Raw genomic sequence first — 19,737 nt, 5'->3', positions numbered from 1 at the left:
AAATAAAGCAAATAACTTCTTGTTGATTATCTCAGAACTTTAATGCAGCAGGTAGCCAATAGCTCAGTTTAGCCAAAGTATAATTTACTATTTAGTCATTGAGTATCACACACACACATATATATATATATATAATTAAAAAAAACCCCAAAACATAGCAGTGTAAGTCTGTATCTATACACACCTTGTTTGAATTATCTTCTGGTTACTATGACTATGCCTTATGATTTTCTGTACACAATTTTGGAAAACAATTGCAATGTTTCTCTTCTTAACCCCAGCTGCCCCATACTGGATAACAGCACCCAGAAACTTGGTCTTGTCTCCTGGAGAAGATGGGACATTGATCTGCAGAGCTAACGGCAACCCAAAGCCTAATATAAGCTGGTTAGCAAATGGCGTTCCCATAGCAAGTAAGAATCTTAACTACCTTACAGGAGGATGATTAAGAGAATATGAGGAATATCAGGGTGTTTTTTTCAAATATAAATGAGGAACATGTATTTGAATAGTTTTTGTCTGACAGATAATACTAAATTATAAATGACGTGATAAAAATACTGTGGTTCATAAAAGTGGAACAATGAATTGCGCCTCTAATGCGCTTGAGAGCCCTAAAATTTGTGTCTGTATGCCTGGTTGTTCTGTCTGGTGTTCTGGTAGTAGTATCCTTGTGGAGATGGGACCATAGTAACAGAACTGCACCATGCCCCTTTCACAGGGGTATTGCTGGAGTGTAATTGTTTACCGTTGTGTTGCTGTGGCAGTCGTATTTGCTAGGTCTCTCCTTTACCACCCCAATGCAACACTAATTTTGTCTAGGAATGTAAAGGTGACGTAAGAAGTCAAGTCCTCACATCTGTGGATGTGCAGAGCACTTTTTCAGGATTTGCATCTTGTAGTATGTTTGAATTTTCCAGGCTTCAGCATGAAAAAGCAGCAGCAGCAAAACTGGCTGAACGTGTCAGCAAGTGCCTGGCAAACAGATTGTGCCAAGTAGGTATCAAAGAAAAGGAACCCCTAGGGCAGTGAAACAGCTGTTTCTCTGTGCATGGGTAAGAAAAGCAACCCAGATTTGGTGATTGAGTCATATTTGTTGCAGTGTTATGACTGGCAACGCTGTATGACAGACACAAGATAGCTGCTATATATAGCACAACCTTACTCAGGAGGAACTTGGAGGACAATGCAGTGTGTTGTCCATTGGGTTTGTACTTGGCATAGCCTATGCTGTAAAATCACACTTGGTTTTTCTATCTTTATTCTTCCTCTTTTACAAAAGAGTGTTATAAAACCAGACAATCTACCCTGTTGACTCGTGGGAGATAACATGCTCTAAAGTATTGGTCTGTGCTGACCTATTGGAAGCATGACAGTGTAACTTTCAGGAGTTTCAGGAGATGTTTAAGTCTGTTGATGAGTTTAGGACATCACAGAGTTTAGGACAGGGGTCCTCAAACTATGGCCTGCGGGCCAGATACAGCCCCCCAGGGTCCTCAATCTGGCCCCTGGTATTTACAGACACACACACACACACACCCCCCCCGCTGGGGGTTGGGGGGGGAAACCAAGCAGCCGCAGGTGACTGCCTGCCACTGCAACCGCGTGCCGGCCCCCTGGTTAAAAAGTTTGAGGACCCCTGATTTAGGACATGGAGGAGGATTCTCTGCAGTGAGAATCTAGCAAATAGCAACAGGTAAATGAGAACCCTCATTAGATATATCCAAAATATTTGGGATACAGGAGAGATTAAACTGAACTAGAAGGAAAAATATACAACTTTTTTGGGGAAAAGTAAGGGTATATATTGAAGCAGATAGAAATATTTAGCAAAGAACCTGTTTCGGGAATCCTAATTAAACGTAAGTTGAGCTGTCTAGCCTGACATTTAAGATGAGAAGTTTCCATTGGTTACGTAAGTTATGTAACCTGACATTGACCACCTCATCAAACAATATTATCACAGAAGACCAGGAAAATATCAGTGTAATTTTTTATTTTGTATATTGTACATAAATATATCATAATGTATGCCTTATGATCTGTCCCAATCGTTTAACTCCTTTTCAGGCCTCCTGACTGGTAAAATATTTTTCTCCTATGAGATTCACCTTTGCCTCACACTGCCTCCTTGTCAAAGCTGCAGACATGCTGTTCAAATGACAGACAAGTACATTTTCCAGAAAAGTAATGATGTGTTCTGCATTCTTGCAGGATAGCAGTAAAACATTAAAAATCAGTGTTTTCAGAAGCAGCTGCAGGATGCCACCGAATTTACCAAATACAAGGGCAGTATACATTCGCTGGCTGGCCTTGAGGAGTCAGTACACAGAGTCTTATTGAAGGGAACTCAGTAAAAATTAAGAGACTTTAATTAAATTACCCACTCAACCTCAGTAGGAAAAAAAAAAAAAAAAAGAAAAAGAATATAGGAAATAAATAACAGGATAGCTCAGCCTTATGTTAAAGGTCACTTTCACTGCTGAGAAACTGTGAAGTTTTAGTCACCTTAAATATTTTAAGTGCAAGTTGGTTGGGTGCTCCAGTACAGAGTCTGTCAGGGTATCTAAGAAAGAGGAGCATCATGATCACAGAAAGTGCAGTTCTTAAAATTCTTGTGATTTTGGATTATTCTGAGTTAACAAAAGCTCATCTGGAAACTACCGAGTACAGTGTGCCTTTTTGTTCACTTGTTACTAAATTACAGAATTGAGCCCCTCTTCTTCCAACTGAATGATTAGTAAATCACTGTAAAAGGAAACTAAAGCAGCTGTTTCAGCTTCAGGGCAGTGGTGAGAGCTACACCCATGGCAGGATTTCAAAGAAAAAGAGCTACATTTGAATTTCAAAGCCCTGCTGTCATCATATATCCCACAATGTGCCTCCTGTGGCCCAGTAATCTGTTTGCAATACTTTAATTTTCTATTGGAAGCACAACTGGGAGATGCTTAATTCTTCCGGTTTTGTTTTTCCATAATAGAGTCAGACAAGGAAGGGGGAATGTTACAGAAAGAACCATTCGTCCATATCTCAGTCAAAGGGTGAGGCATAAATACCAATAGGGAAAAGAGAAGAATAAAGAAAAATGTAGTGTGTCTTAAGCACCTATGAAAACAAATTACAATGGTATAAATTTTGTTCTAGAGTATATTAATCAAACTAAAAAAATATTAAAATGAAGATTTCTTTGAAATATTTAAATTAATTTTCTTCAACAGTAACGCTTTAAAGAAAAACTCCAGCATGCCTGAAAAGAAAGATGCTTCAGACATGCTGGAGTGATAAGGACCTAACCTTCCGATGTTTACTCACAGGAGTAATTTGAACTTGCATGCACAGTCCCGTTGAGGTCAATTAGAATTACTTTGGCAAGTAGCAATTGAAAGTTCAGGCTATGACTCTGCCTTGCCTTGTGCTTCAATTAACACTCAAGATCTGCATTATTTATACTGCTGCATGATCCATTGTGTTTTACTGCTTAGATATTCAGCATGGTTTTACAAAAGGGAAACCATGCATAAAGTGTCTCAACTTTTAAGAAAGTAACAACCCAGATTAATTGGGACGGGGGAAGCACTTTCATAATTGAACTTCAGAAGGGCATTGCAAGTACTGCACAAAAGACTAATTTATTGGTTCAGTGGTTTATAGTTCATGATGAGCTATTAAATATTAAATACACACACACAAGATTTATACAAAGTACTGCACTGAAAGGCACTGTTTATCTTCTTTCAACACGTTCTTCACTTGTTTATATCACATTTCGCGTTGAACCTTTTAGTTAGTCTCCATTAGTAATCACATTGAATTTAAGGGAGAAACATTAGCCCTTAGATTTCTTTCGTGAAAGGCCTTGATAATCCCTGGCTCAGAGATTCATCATCCATCGCGTTCTCTGCAAGTACACACACAAGCTGTTCACTGCAGCTGTGGGAGGATGGGGAGAAATCTGCTGGACTCTGATGCCCCGAGGATTTCAGTCTTGGAGAGAAGAGGTCTGCCAGGGCAGACATTTATCCATTACTTCTGCTGTCATTGGTGTTGAAACTGTGCATGTGGCCTAGGAACTGCAGCAGATATGAAAACCTTTGATAATGAGGGTTTTTTATCGTGCACAACATAGTCAAAGGGTGGTTGTGGCTAGTGCAGATAATAACCTGCTGTCCCTTTGTAGGCAATAGTACTGTCAGAATCAGAAATTCAGAAACAAGGATTTCAGTGATCACAGAAAGACTTTGCTGAGGAGCAAGTGGGATTGGTAAGAAAAGGAAAAGGGTGTCGTCTTCTGTGTCCCACCTTTTCCAGAATTAAGTCTTTGTCAGTTCACTGTAAGGGGTAGAGTAAGGCAAAACTGGATTGCTTAAGTTTCTTGTTTTTCTTGCTTAGGTTCAGTCTTGGTTTGACCCTATAGGTTCTCAAGTGTCTGATGTGCTATACTGCCTACCCTTGCTATTTCATTACCAGTTTTGTGTTCAACTCCAAACATAAAAGGATTATAGTCACATAATGTTCTCTAGATCCATAATATGGTATTTAGGCAGTGTGATCAGAGGTGCGAGTGAACAGGTCTGTCTTGCATAATAGCCTCTGATTTTGGTTTTCAGATGTTAGGAGGAAAGTCAGCGACAGCCAGAGGAATGTTAACTGGGTGCTTATTCATAGACCATATGGTTTACGATCCACCAAAAGCAGGAGGTCTGTCCATAAGGGGCATACATTCTTATCTAGCCACCTCAATGACTACACACTGAGTGTTCCTCCCCGTTTTCTTGGCTGGGTGGTTGGTAATGTTAAGTCCTGGTTCTATCACATTCTCCTGTTGTCGTAGCTAATTATCTGAAAACAGATGTCCAAAATTACACAAATAATTCTGAAAAAATCTCATTTCGGTCATTCAATTGTAGCTAGTTTTAACAACAGAACGTGTTTTCTGGTTTTGAAAGTGGTTCCTGTATTCATAAATGACTCATGAATTGAGTTTTCAGAATAATAAGCAGGTCAAGAGGAATGATGGGGTACTTCTAGCAAAAGTTACTATAATACAAATGAAGCTGTGATCCTGTCAGAACTTGAAAAGCATACATGAGCATCACTGTAGAAGGATCATGTTTCTACATTCATATCAGAAAAAAAGCACCTAATGTTCTGTCTTTACTTTCTACATATATTTCCACAGTAACAGAGTCTTCAAAGCTTTCTCTGAAGTTAGAATTGTTGAAAATCATGGCTTAAGAGCCAGTACTGATCTCATGCTCCCATTTACATTCACTGTTATTTGTGCATAAATTTAAGCACAGAATTGTAGTAGTAGTAGTGGAACTACAAAAACGAATGTTCAGTATAAAAATCTGTTGCAGGAGAGAAGTCAGAGATCACTCAGATCTGATCTAGTATTTAGTTTTTTGAATTCTAATCAGTAAATTTAGGTATGTAAAATAATAAATACAGATATATTGGTGATCAGTACTATTTACTACATGTCAAGTTAGTATGATATACAAAGATTGTCACGTAAGCTTAATGTATCTTAAATGTCACATGCATGCAAAAAAATATCATAAACCCATCGATGTCAGGTAAGGGGTCTGTCAGCCTCGAGGGGTAACCCTGAGAGGTGTCCCCACGCAAGGGGAGATCACCGTAGGGCAGCCAGCTGCTATGGAGGGAGAGCTGATGGCTGCAGATATTTATAGCATAAAGTGGTTGATTTTTAGTCAGATTTTCTGTTTTGTTAATGCGTTTTCCACTGCTTATCAGCTCAGTCTCCAGCCAAACCGTTTTTTTGGGTTTGGTACTGAGTCCTCACTGATAGCCTCACATAATAGGATTAACTTTGATTAGGGCAACTTGCTGAGCATCTGCCTGGACCTTCAGAAGTTCAGTTAGTTCGAACAGGAGGAGTGCATCCATCACAAATTCTAAATCAAGAGATTGTCTCAGCTTCTCTGAGAAACGACTGCTATTGATGCAAAATGATAGCTCAGCTTTACTGAAGAAATGAGTGACCAAGCACTATAACGCTTAAACAACAGACCTCGTGTTACTACATTTGTTTTCCAACAACTATATAGTCACTGTGAATGCATAGCAGGACTGATTACTTTTGATTCATAACTTTGATTTGCTAAAGAAGATGCAGCCATCTAAAGACAGTAATGAATATTTCTGCTCTTTTCTAAAGATAAATTATTCTGTTTTTTTCTGTGCCATTTTACTGATGTAGGTAAGATCAGCTCTTACACCTGCCAAAGGTTTTTTGCCTCCAAGGGCAGAGACCTGATCTGGTCATTCTGTTTCAGGGTCTGACCACCCTCACAATAAAAACTTCTTTTTTATGTTTAAGTTTAAAAAACTCTCAACTCCAAGCAGTAGATTTTTTTCTTCCAAATTTTATGTAGAGCCTAAAGATCTGAGCTAAAGAATTTAAAGTGGATAGACCAATTTCACACCTTAATAATCTTCTACACAAAATACATATCCTTCTTACAGATCAGACTGATATTTGTATCATTTATTTGGACTGATAACTTCAATATAGTGCATCATCAGCTGACAATTGTTCTCTTCTTCATTGTGTTTAGCTTCCTGAATTTGCATAAAAGCAATAAATAAATTAAAATTTATCAGGAGAATAAAATAGTTCAGCGGAAAAGGGTAAAACATCTCACCAAAATTTGGATTTTTTTTTTCTTCCAGTTGTATGCACAAGAGTGTGTTTTAACTGCTTCTGGTCAGAGAGCGTGTTTTCCAGGAAAAAAATAATAATGGTGCCACAGTGGTTATTTAAACATACTAACAAAAGTAATCGCTTGGGCTGTCTGAAGTTTACCAAACAGATGAAAATATGCATTCAGATGAACAGAAGATATATTCAGGGTGCTGATGAGTAACTATGACAAAAGTATCTGATGGAGACTATACCTTCTTTGTGCGGGAATATGCTGTATGTGGCTATAGAGTGAAGAAGTTGTCTTATACAAAATGATCGGAAAATTGGGTGAAACCAGGCAATCAGGTCTTTGTCCAGAAAGGACACAAACACGTTCATAAGCTGAGACTCAGTGTTATTGGGAGTAAATGTTGGCTCTTAGGGCACATGTTGAACTATCTGTTACAGCAGCAGAACTGTACAAACCCATTTGAAGTATTATGTAATTCTTTGCTCTTTTGCCTATCAGTGCCAAAATCAGGTTTGTCTAACATGTCAGAACATTTTCTCCTTTTCATGCAGCTATTCTGTTATGTGACCAGAATCCTTGTAAAGGCAAACAAGCAATGCTTGAGTGGCCGTGCCATCACTCTCTTTCCCCATAAAAAAAAAAAAAAAAAAAAAAAGGGAGGGGGACACACACATGGACATGGAATGGGATGGGCTGAAGTATTGCATGCCTTCTTTGCCTCAGACTTTACTAGCAAAAACTGACCTTCAGGAATCCCAGGTCCCAGAGATGAGAGAGAAAGAAAAGAGATGTACCCTTGGTGGAAAAGGATCAGGTCAGGAAATACTTAAGCAAACTGGACATACGTAAATCTGTGGGTCTTGATCGGATGCACCCACAAATGATGAGGGAGCTGGCAGGTGTCATTGCAAGGCCACTCTCAATAATCTTCGATTGATCATAATAACTGGGAGAAGTGCCCGAAGACTGAAGGAAAGCAAATGTTACTCCTGTCTTCCAGAAGAGCAAGGAGAACCCAGGGAACTACAAGCTGGTCAGCTTCTCCTCAATTTTGGAAAACCATTTCCAGGCACATTAAGGACAAGAAAACCATCAGGAGTAGTCAGCATGGATCCACCAAGGGGAAGCCATGCTTGACCAACTTCATACATTTCTGTGATGCGTATGACTGGCGTGATAGATGAGGGGAAGAGTAGTGGATATTGTGTACCTGGACTTCAGTGAGGCCTTTGACACTGTCTTCCATAAGATCCTCACAGACAAGCTGTTGATGTATGGGCTGGGTTAGCAGACGAGTGAGGTGGATAGAAAAATGGCTGAATGGCCAGGCCCAGAGGGTGGTGATCAGTGGCACAAATCTGGTTGGAGGCCAGTAGCTAGCGGTGTACCCCAGGGGTCAGTCCTGTTCAACACCTTAATTAATGATCTGTGTGATGGGGCAGCGTACCCTCAGCAAGTTTGCTGATGACACAAAACTGGGAGGAGTGGCTGATACACCAGGGGATCATGCTACCGTCCAGAGGATCTCAACAGGCTGGAGAAATGGGCTGACAAGAACCTCGTGAAGTTCAACAAGGAGAGGTGCAAAGTCCTGTACCTGGGAAGGAACAACCCCATGCACCAGTACATGCTGGGAGCCACCCAGCTGGATAGTAGCTTAGCAGAAAAGGACTTGGGCATCCTGGTGGACACCAAAGTTGACTATGAGCCAGCAGTGTACCCTTGTGGCAAAGAGGCTAATGTTATCCTGGGCTATGTTAGTCAAAAGTATTGCCAGTGGGTCAACGGTAGTGATCCTCCCACTGTCTGGACACAGTCCTGGCAAGGGGCACTAGGTCCTGCTTGAGCAGGGGGTTGGACCAGGTTACCTCGTCCCTCCCAGCCTCAACGATTCTGTGTGTGTGCCTGAGACCGTTAAAGCAGCTGGATGATAACAGCATCTAACTTTTAGAGCCCGGCCCTACAAAACACAGTGTGGTACATGGGCAAAGGCGGGCAGGTTCTGTTGGTGTTGCGTGGGAGGATGAGGCATGTCAGAAGACAGACCGTTGAACAGAGGCCAGTCTCCACAGGGAGCTGCCTAAACCCTGTGCCCTTCAGCATGCAAATGGCTGGGCCACTGAAAAGGAAGCACCGACTAACCTGACACTTCCCTCTGTTTTTTCCCTCTTGGGACCCACAGATTGAAGCCCTTTTCTGAGAGCAGACACCTACCTCTTTTCCTCCAAATAACTGAGGAGGACTATCTCTTTTTTTCCCTTAAATACAGCAGTGGGAAGGGAAGACGCTACCCTTCTTTTTATATGATAATTTAATGGTTAGATCATTCTTTTAAGATCCAGTTCCTTCTGCAGTCATAAGCGATTGAACTAATGGCTTAATGGCTGCCATCTCTCTGAAGGGGCTGTACCTTCAGCCCATAAGGTGTTATGTTTGGGAGTGTGTGAGGGCGGGAGTCTGTGCACCCATTAAAAATCCGTCTGGGTGCAGAAAGTGCTGCAGGATTCAGAGGACATGAGTGGAGGGAAGCCCAGAGCCCAGGGCAGAGAGGAGCTGTGACTGGAACGGCTGTGGGCAGATCTCCGACCTCCTGGGAGGGTGGTTGTGCATATTTTCCATTTAGCAGTGATTTGTATGCAGAAACAGACCACTTCTCACAGCTGACTGGCCTGCCTGCTGGGCTACTCACCTGCTCCGTCTATTTTCAGCCCATGAATCTTTTAATGAAAATGCCATTTACACAGAACAAGAAGCAATGTGAAATGTGGAACACAATAGGAAGTAAAGCAAAAGAGGGAAAAATAAGTGCCAGCCGTCCAGAAGTCCGGAGATTTAAGCATTTAACATTTCAGTAGTACCTTTTTCTTCTTTTCCAAAATTTTTGAATTTGTAATACTGATTTTAATTCCAAGTGATGAAAGAGATAAAAAAAGAGTTGAAAACTGTTCTTGAGGCATCTGTTTGGAAATTGATGTATTACTGTACATGCAAAATGGCCTCAGAGTTCCCCCAAGATGGAAATACCCTTAAGCAAGAGCACAGAACTGTGGTCCCCTTCGTCTGGTTTATTCTGTCAGAGAATTCAGTAATAGATACTCCAGTAGATTTAGAAAATGTTGGAGAAATTTCTCCATTTTCTTTACAGATGAGTACTGAGGTATTGTCTGAATCGAAAGGTTTTTTCACTTACAGAAAATTGATGTCAATTTAGTTCATTGATCTTTTAGATTAATCCAAAGGACAGTGAAATGATTTTATATGAAAATGTCTTCGGCAAATACTTTTTCTCAAGCTCAAATAAAATATAAGGGTGTCAATTTTGATGATGCAACCAAACTATGATGCATTTATGTATAGATATATGCATTTATTTTTTATATAGTATATGAATAATTTTACTGCTAGTTTGAGTATTATATAATACATTGATCTGGATTTATTTAATATTTTCTTAAAATGTTAAGCTATAGTTTGTGCATTTTTATGCAGTGCAGCGTTACAAGGTAAGTTTTTTTTCTCCATTTTACCTCTCTAACTCATCCAGTTCTAACATAACTGATAGCTGTTATTCATCAGTAATGCATTGGATTTTTATTTTCCCTTATATTCTCAATTCTTCTGGGATGCAAGAGCTGTTAACACAGCTCAGGCTACTACAGAACAGTTGGGGAAATGGCATTGTATAATTCTTACATAAGGGAAATAGTGCCACCTGCTGAATTACTGTCACTGATCTTGTGAAGGTGATTTTATGTGAAAAAATTGCTTATGCTTTACTCTGAGATAGATTTCAACTGAGTAAGGCTATTTTTTTTATTTGGAGAATTATTTACGATATAACAGTTGATCCAAAAAGCTGAAACTTTTAAGTCGCACAGGACTGTGTCGTGCTAACAGCATTTTCTGTTGACATACAGAAATTTTTCCTTGCAAACAAAACAACCACTCCAAAAATGGCAATTCTGCCATCCTGAGTTAAATATTTGTAGAATTGGAAGAACTTCTTAAATCATGTTGAAATTCACATCTTAACCAGTGAACAGTCACCCAAGACAATAGAATAAAGGGCATATTAGTCTTTGGAATTGTTTCTTCTTTTCAGAAGTGTGAAACATACCATCCAGCAGCAGTTTAGGAAAAGTAATTATTTTCTTTTCTTTGCACCAACAGTTGCCCCAGAAGATCCTAGCAGAAAGGTAGATGGTGATACCATTATTTTCTCACATGTGCAAGAAAGGTCAAGTGCTGTCTATCAGTGCAATGCTTCTAATGAATATGGGTACTTGCTGGCAAACGCATTTGTGAATGTTCTGGGTAAGAAACAGATTTTATATTTTTCAGTTTTCATGGGTATTCAGTTGTCTCCTGCTACTACACGGATTGCATACTCAAGCCTTGCTTGAGGCCATCATTGGGAATGGATGTGTCTCCTGAGCCCTGTAAAAGGCAAGGGTGTACCTTGCTTTTTTTGATAACTTGTTTTTTGTAGGATATTCCCCAATTTCACTTGCACTATTCCCAAGTAAGAAGGTTAGTTGCGAGAGCTGGAGAAAACTTGGAAGAAATTTTATCTCTTTCTTGTTTGCTTGTTTATGTAAATCAAGCAAATGGAAGCATGACAAATCAGACAGGAATTAATATTCTTTAAGGTAGTATGTTTCAGTACACTTTCATTGATTGTGGATGTTTTGGAACGGTTAAATAGATGATCTCTAAATCGCTGGTGCAAGGGGACATGATGATGCATTAGTCTTGAAGACCTCCCAAGAATGTGTTTTTAGCTGCAATATATTGTGGCCTCTCTATTCTTCTCGCTGAATTTAACAAAGCTAGTAGTAAAATTTTAGGCAGAATGGCCTCTAAAAACTCTCCTGCAGGAACTGGCAGATCTTTTGATTGAGAAGCACTGTCTTAAATGAAAGAAAATGTAGGTGTTTCAACAAAAATACATCTTAGCTTCTTTCTACCTGCAGGTTTCTTCAGAATTATGTAGTTCAGTCTGTTCCCAGGAGTTTCTTTTCTTAAATTCTGATTTAAATTTTCCAACTGAAATCATTGCCTTTGGTGCCCTTCCCTACTACTTGTAAACAAGGAAGAAGCATTTGTTTTTCACAAGATTATTCTCGTACATTAACGTTTCCTCAGGCTACTGGCAGTAGAACATATTTGGACCTAGACAGAGACCAGAAATTGCTTCAGAGAAGGATGTAAACATAATTCTTTAGGACATTCTTCATGTCTTAGTATTTTGTATTTGCATCTTTGTATCTATATATATCAGATATCTTTGTCTTTTCAGCTGAGCCACCAAGAATTCTAACTTCTGCTAATAAACTGTATCAAGTCATCTCAGATAGTCCTGCCTTGCTAGATTGTGCTTATTTTGGTTCACCTAAGCCTGAAATTGAATGGTAAGCTATAGTTGTTGTTGTTGTGCTTAAGTTATGCAAAAAGAGCCAGTTGTATCTATGGAAACAAACATTTAAAGCTTTAAAACTATTTTTACTCTATAAATAGTGTATTTTTAAATATATGCTGATTACAGTATGCTAATACAGTGTTACATATAATTAACATAACAACAGTTAAGTTATCCCTACAGGGTCAAGTCTAAATTTCATTATGTGATTCTGTCGGTGTTTTCTAATGTGACAGTCCTGTTTGCATTCTCTGATAATAGAATACAACAAAATTTATCTGTGATGTTGGATAATGATATTACTTTTTATATAAAGGTTCAAGGGAGTGAAAGGTAGCATCTTGCGTGGGAACGAATACATTTTCCATGATAATGGAACCTTGGAAATTCCGGTGGCTCAAAAGGATAGTACTGGTACATACACATGTGTAGCAAGGAATGAATTAGGAAAGATACAAAATGAGGTGCAGTTGGAAGTTAAAGGTAAGAAATGAATCATTCTTTCATCATAGGCTGGTATAGAATGTCAGTCTTTCTAAATATCTAATAGTAATTTTAAATTTCAGATCCAACAATGATAATTAAACAGCCAGAATACAAAGTGGTTCAGAGATACGGCCAAGTTTCATTTGAGTGTATAATAAAACATGATTCTACCTTATTACCAACAGTTATATGGTTGAAGGACAATGATGAACTGCCAGATGATGAAAGGTATGGACAAAATAATTTTCCTTTATTTTTAATTTTCTAGTTTCTTTTTTCTGCTCCTTTTCCTGATCTTTGGAAGGAACATATTGACCTATTGACATTTTCTGAAGAAGACTGAAAATTGCATCACTATCCCATATATGGTGACTAAAGGACTTAACTGGTGTGGTGAAAATGTTAAGGTAGAATTCAAAATAAAATGAGATGTAAAAATGTTTAATTGTGCATATTGACCGTGTATGACAATCGTAAGGAGAAGAAAATTGGCATAAGAAGCCAAACAGGTAATGGAAAACTATTTTGCTCTAGATCACAGATAATTAAAAGTTGTTTGAGTATATTTGTAAATAAAAGCACATTAGGATAGACAGTTGCTGTGAGAAGATGGTCAAGAGCAATGCAGAAGAGGCTGACATAGTCCCATAGTCCCATTGCTGTCCAGGTAACTGCTGAAATAAATGTGTAGATGGGATTTGGTAATGTCTTATGCAAGTTTCTTATAACACTACCAGTTGTTGAAAAATCAGTGTCTGAATCTATTGTATTTACAGGTTTCTTGTTGGTAAAGACAACTTGACCATTATGAATGTAACTGATAGAGATGATGGAACATACACTTGCATAGTTAATACTACTCTGGACAGTGTTTCAGCAAGTGCTGTGCTTACTGTTGTTGGTAAGAATATTCTCAAACTTTATGATAGCAGAACTGTGTTCAATTTCTGTTCAATATGAAAAAAGCATTAGATTTAAAATGAAAAGCACAAACATAGTTTTGCTGCAAGACAATGTCACCTATTTGTAAATGTGTTTCAGTTTTTTAAAAATATAGTCTTACTCTAAAGTTGCCTTTGAATCGGCTACTTAGAAAATGGTCCAGTAGCAACAGGGCACATTCAGTTTCGTGCTGTATAGGTTTTTATTTGGACGACATCTGAACTAACACAGTAGATAACATATTGCAGAGTGTCTGAACATAAACATGTTTTCTCAGGAATCTCCTTTGCAGCTAAATTATGCTTCAGAAAGACTGAACATGCTTGGTTGCGTGACTTTTCAAGGATTTTCTTTTTTAATTAGTTCTCTCTGTTAAGTTTCTATAATTGCAGATTGTTATAAAATATATTACTTTGCCTTTTCTCCCAGTTTGTAAGAGAGTTTTAAGTAGGTGTCCTGAATGATTCTTACCTGAGTTCGAGCTGAGATGCGAAGTCAAGTATGCTTCTGTTTTAAAAGCATGCTGTAATCTTTCGCCTATCCAGGAATGACATACACCAAATATCTAGTACTTATTTAAGAGTTTTTATAAGATTGCATACTTTATTTATTTTCTTGATCTATCCTTAATAAAAAAAAACACCAAATAAAATATTCAAGAATACTTTTATAAATTTTCAGTGAAAATTTATCAATGTATTATTTAAAATCAACCATTTACTCTAAATAAGTTAACTTTTGTTTGTCTCTAATAGTCTTTAACTGCCTACAGTGTTCTGTTTCTTTGGCTACTAACTGATTAAATCATTTATATTAATGTTCTTTTCAGCTGCTCCCCCAACTCCAGCTATCATTTACGGTAAACTAATACAAAGTTTTCTTACTACATGGTCTGCCAGATATATTTCTCATTTGCCTATTGCAACATGCAACATCTTTTCATTATTCCCCTTTCTCCTGTGTTTGTGTGTGTGTGGTTTCATCCCATTTTACCAGCTGCTTCATTACTGGAGTACTGGACTTTGGAATTGGACAGTGCAGGCTGCCTTGTGTTATAGGGAATAAATGATTTTCAGAGATAAATTATTTTTAATGAAGTTCAGTTACAGTGTGATAATATTTTTCTCATAAAGTACACTGTAATGCAAATCAGTTACATAATAAACGAAAGATCTAAAAGGTAAACCCAGCTGTGTTGAAAGCTAATTCACTATCAAAGAACTTGCACCAACCAAATTATGGCATGTTTTTGCATTGCTTTTGATGACAGATTTGTAGGCCTGATGTACTTTATTTCATAGTTTGTCTTCATTTCATTTCACTCATAAAACGGATAGGACCGTATTGACCAGTTTGGTTTATGATTGGTGAACTTGCTAATAAGGATTTTAAAATTAAAGCTGAGATTACCCCAAAAATCTGACAGTCAGGTACAGCCTTAAATTTGACAGTACGCAACCTTTAATTTCCTAGCAATTTTCTGATTTTGTGTTTTAAAATGCAAGATAATATGCCTAAGACACTTTTAGGTATGAACATCTTAAACACTTTTATGTAAATCCTATCATATTCATTGAAAGTGCTTATGTATTCTTAAAAGAATCTACCCATTAATCTTGATTTTAGTGTAACAAATCATACAATGAATTATTTCCAGGAATTTGGAATGGATGATTACATCTTTATGCATTATAAGGATGTATATTAACAGCTTGCATGATATTTCAGGATTTTTTGAAAGTACAGGAAAAATAAATGACTTAGTAACTTGCAATTAGTTTCTATTTGAACTAGTTTTGAATTCACATGCAAAATATTTGTAGTGATTCTAGAAAAGCTTCTTTGATATGAATGCTTTATTTTCCATCTTTTATTAAATATTTGTAGTTACAATAGATAACCACCCATCATCATTCAAAGATAAACTAAACATGCATTTCATAATTCTATGAATCTAATTACATTTTTTAATCATAGTTCAATTAGGTAAAATCAAATACAGATTCTTGTTAATATATAAAAGTTTCCAGATACATCAGTTCTCCATTTTATCTTTGTTTTGTAGTAACTGCATGCTAATGGTCATTAAGTCATGCTTACATGAGTAGATCTGTCCTGCTGTATTTGTGGAATTCTTTTGATTGGAATGTAAGGATTTTTTCAGCGATGAAACTACGTGTTCTGGTGTGATTATTTACTTTCTGTTCGTTTGATTTACAGCTCGGCCTAATCCACCCTTTGACTTGGAATTGACAGGTCAGCTAGAAAGAAGCGTTGAACTCTCATGGATACCAGGAGATGAAAACAACAGTCCCATTACAAGTATGTTTGTTTATATTTATTGCACCACATTAATAGCATTATGTTAACTGTTCTCAGATGCCAGAGTGTTCTGAGATGAATTTTTTGTGCAGCAGGAACAAGGGTAAATTTATTTGCCACAGTTGCCATTTATTTACATAATAACAATTCACTGAATGTCCTCTACTGTACAGCCAAGCAGAAAGACTTACTGCCCTAAAGAGTTGGGCTTTTGATCCAAGAAACTGTGCTAGTTACCACAGAAGTCGATACTGATATGAGCTCTGCCTGACAAGGTCCAGTCTTACAAATATGTAGAGAGGAGACTTGTTCATTAGTCGTATGCTTCTGAAGGAAAGTGCTACTGACATCTTGCATTAACTCATTTGTATTTGTATTTGAAGTAGCATCAGTGCCGGTATATTTAGAGATATCTATCACTACTGATACAAAAGCGTACTCTTCATGAAAATACAAGGCAGTAGTTTTTCTGTTTTTTTACTAGTCCAGACAGTTGAAAGCAATAAAGCATTCCGTAAGACAGAGAAAGTAAACTTCTGTAAACCTTTGGGACAGGAAATTGATCTTAAATGCTATTATTCCTCCCAGCAAAACATAATGAAAGCTGCTCTTGCTTACATTGAGCAGAGGGAGTGGAGGGGGAATTTAGGAGGGAAGAAAGATGTTACCGTTTGTTTTCCAAAAAATAATAGGATCAGAAAGACTTTTGGAGCAACTTTTTCATTATGAGAACTTAAGGTAATTATTTTATTATTTATGCAGCGCATTTTTAGTTAATAACTGCCACAAGTTACCAAGACCAGTTTACATGTTATATTTGGAATGAATGAGTTAGGCTGACTTACGGAGTGTTGCTGTCCAGGGTCTGTTGCTGGTCAGTATCAACACCAAACACAAACCATAAGGATCAGGCATCTGAAAGGAAGTTTTGTAAAAACAGAATTTCACAGATTTCAGAACACATCAAAGATTTTGATTATGTTTTAATAAAACACCAAGGGATTTTGCTGAAGTTTTACACTTCCAGACTTACCTCATGTATATAATCTAGTAACATACTTAAAAAAATATGTAATACATATAAGTTTAATGGAAGTAGTTGAACTGCATTCAAGTTATGGCTTCTTCATATACTCTTGTATCAGTATTTTCATTTTTTTCCAGACCGAAGACACAAGCCTTGCCTTCCTATAGGAATGAAATCACACTGTTTCAAAAGAGATGATACTAGGTGGTGTTGGCTCATGTCAGAATTTCTCTAGAAGTGAGATATTGCATGCACTCTGATATTGGAAATTGAACTCTTCTGGCTAAATAATGCTGGATTAAGTTATGGTACAATTTGTATTGCTGCATGGTCCCGCAAGAGCCTGAAAAATAAGGCATTTGCTTCATAAGTAAGCCTGTTATTGCTGCTGCTGCTATCACTTCAAAGCGCAGATCAAGACTCAAGGATAGTACTTCATTATGAGTGATCCCTTTACACAAGTAATATGACTGACATGCTAGAATCTCTCTGAAAGCTCAAATAGAATTTTTTTCCTTGAAGTCTCCTATAAATCGTTCTACTAGAGTTGCATTCTGCTAGAGTTGCATGCAGAATGCTAGTTACTGGAGAAGACAAAAAGCAGTAGTGAAAACTTTGTGGGTGTGTTTTTTATAATATTCTCACCTTTTCAACAAGTCTTTTGGTCCAGAAAACATCCCGTCCCAAGACCTTTATCTCCAAGCGGACAACACCAGCTGTAACTCAGGCAGTAATTTGGAGCAGTTCTCCCTCTCTCTTACTACTTGGGTCAGGAGGAAATCTGCAAGCCTGAAGTTCAGAAAACTATGATTAGTACTACTTACATATTTTACTTTTTGACAATCTCGGCTCTTCAAATTGTTGTGCATTATTTTTATGTGGTACTGTAAGTATTCAAAAAGCAATTTCCAGATGCCCCTCAGAATTTCTTTAGTAGTGCAAATAGTATGTATGTGGAGTCATATTCTGGCTTCTTGTCCACAGCTATACATGAGATAGGGGAAAAATTTTGTTACACAACACAAAAGCATTTGATGCTTATGTAGATTTCATATATCTAAACTTAAGGTTCCATGGAATGTGCTCAGACTACGCATTCTTCTCCCATATATTTACCATATCCTAAAAATTCCTATTAAGTGTTTCAAAATTTATATCTCATACCTAAGAGCAGGAAGCTTTTCCAGCTGTTTCACAGCTGAAAAAAATGTCCTTTTGTCTTTGATAATGAATATGATTTTATTTTTGAAGTTTTACAAACCTGTTTATCCCTGAGGATATATAGTCTGTGAGGACTTGACAGTAATCATTGTAATGTTCACACAGAGAACTCTCGAGAAATTTAGCTTCTGAACATACATTCCTTGACTTAATTTGAAGATACTGAAAAGTGCTCTTGTAAACCTTTCTCAGGTGTTGGTTCTTGACTTTAAATAGTTTTTCACTAAGCCAGTCTCAGTGGGGAAAATGGAATACTCAGAAAGTTTTAGTATTGTACACGTACTACTTACTGTCAACTTGATACAACTAAGACCAATATATTTGTCAGCCAAATACTGCTTTTACATCAAAATTCCAATCTTGTCCCACTTTCTTGCTGTGACAGCTGAAGAGTTCCCATTACATTAAAATCCGGTACCTGAGAGAGAGCTCTTGCAATAATGTGTTACCTGACAGGTAGCTGCATTAATGAGAATACCAAATCATAGAAGTAGAAATATTTCTCTTCCATTTCTACCTAGGCAGTGCTTTTGAGATCCACATTATAGATGTGTGTTCTGGTTTATGTACTTATATTTCAGTTTCCATGATTTTAAAAAATGTTGATTGGATCACTCCCTTCTGAGTAGCTCATTCAGAAATGCCTACACTGATCTAGGAAGGTGTTGCAAGTTTTGACATAAAGTTGGATTCGTTATCTGTTTACAGACTTTGTGATTGAATATGAAGATGGACTGCATGAACCAGGGGTATGGCACTACCAGACGGAAGTTCCTGGAACTCAGACAACAGTACAGTTGAAATTGTCTCCGTACGTCAACTACTCATTCCGTGTCATAGCTGTCAATGAGATTGGAAGAAGTCAGCCGAGTGAACCATCTGAGCAGTACCTGACAAAATCTGCAAGTAAATAGCGATTCCTGCTTACCAGTGATTGATTTATACTACAAATGGTGTTGAATTTGCTTGGAATGCAAACAGAAGTCATTCTTGTTCATGTGTAAATATTTTATTTTTAGACCCTGATGAAAATCCTTCTAATGTACAAGGGATAGGCTCAGAACCTGATAATTTGGTAATAACATGGGAGGTAAGTTTGGTTTTTTTCTGAGGTTTCATTTGTTTGTGTTCAGGTCTGTGAGTAGCATTTTTTTTGAGAAATAGTAAAGATCTAACTGTGAACATGCTATGAGAATACTCAATGCGTTGCTTGCTTAAAAAATTCTTGAAAGAGTAAAATCCAGACATTTCCCCATCTTCATTTTCAGGGAAAAGCTGCATGCGTTATGGGAAAAAAAAATAAAAATTACGGTGCCGTATTTTCCTTGAGTGATTTCTCAAGATAAGCCATTAATTTGGTAATACAGGATGTTTTGCTGCCAATTTAGGAAAACTTAAATATGTAAATTGAAGTTTATCTCAAGTAGAGTCTTTTTCTTAGAATGAATTCTAATGTGAATCCTAATTGTACCCTCAACTTTTATGATACACTGAATTTTTGTGCACTCTTCCACTAAAAAACTTCCGTGGAAGAGTTTTCTCTACCATGCCCTTACCATAACGACAGGCACTCAAGGAGAGCAATGTAAAACCAATTTCCCATCCCAGGCAAGAAATATTGTCTAGGGAACACTGTT

At 37.5% G+C, this 19,737-nt stretch overlaps 1 protein-coding gene across 27 annotated transcripts in view; it reads left to right on the top strand.

Annotated features, from left to right (window-relative positions):
• The window catches only part of NRCAM (neuronal cell adhesion molecule), a 166,010-nt gene that overhangs the window by 108,318 nt on the left and 37,955 nt on the right, over positions 1–19,737 (top strand). For 19 of the 27 annotated variants that reach the window (XM_055808944.1, XM_055808951.1, XM_055808946.1 and 16 more), the window contains 10 exons: positions 282–413; positions 10,854–10,997; positions 11,983–12,094; positions 12,419–12,585; positions 12,669–12,816; positions 13,365–13,489; positions 14,360–14,389; positions 15,751–15,852; positions 18,809–19,006; positions 19,120–19,190. In XM_055808944.1, coding sequence (XP_055664919.1) covers positions 282–413; positions 10,854–10,997; positions 11,983–12,094; positions 12,419–12,585; positions 12,669–12,816; positions 13,365–13,489; positions 14,360–14,389; positions 15,751–15,852; positions 18,809–19,006; positions 19,120–19,190 — 1,229 coding nt within the window. The remainder of the gene's footprint in view (positions 1–281; positions 414–10,853; positions 10,998–11,982; positions 12,095–12,418; positions 12,586–12,668; positions 12,817–13,364; positions 13,490–14,359; positions 14,390–15,750; positions 15,853–18,808; positions 19,007–19,119; positions 19,191–19,737) is intronic. The other 8 variants (XM_055808947.1, XM_055808961.1, XM_055808960.1 and 5 more) reach the window with 1 other exon arrangement.

Source organism: Falco peregrinus, chromosome 6 (assembly GCF_023634155.1).
Source record: "Falco peregrinus isolate bFalPer1 chromosome 6, bFalPer1.pri, whole genome shotgun sequence".
In the NCBI taxonomy this organism is placed as follows: domain Eukaryota; kingdom Metazoa; phylum Chordata; class Aves; order Falconiformes; family Falconidae; genus Falco; species Falco peregrinus.
This window is presented reverse-complemented; position numbering and strand designations above follow the sequence as displayed.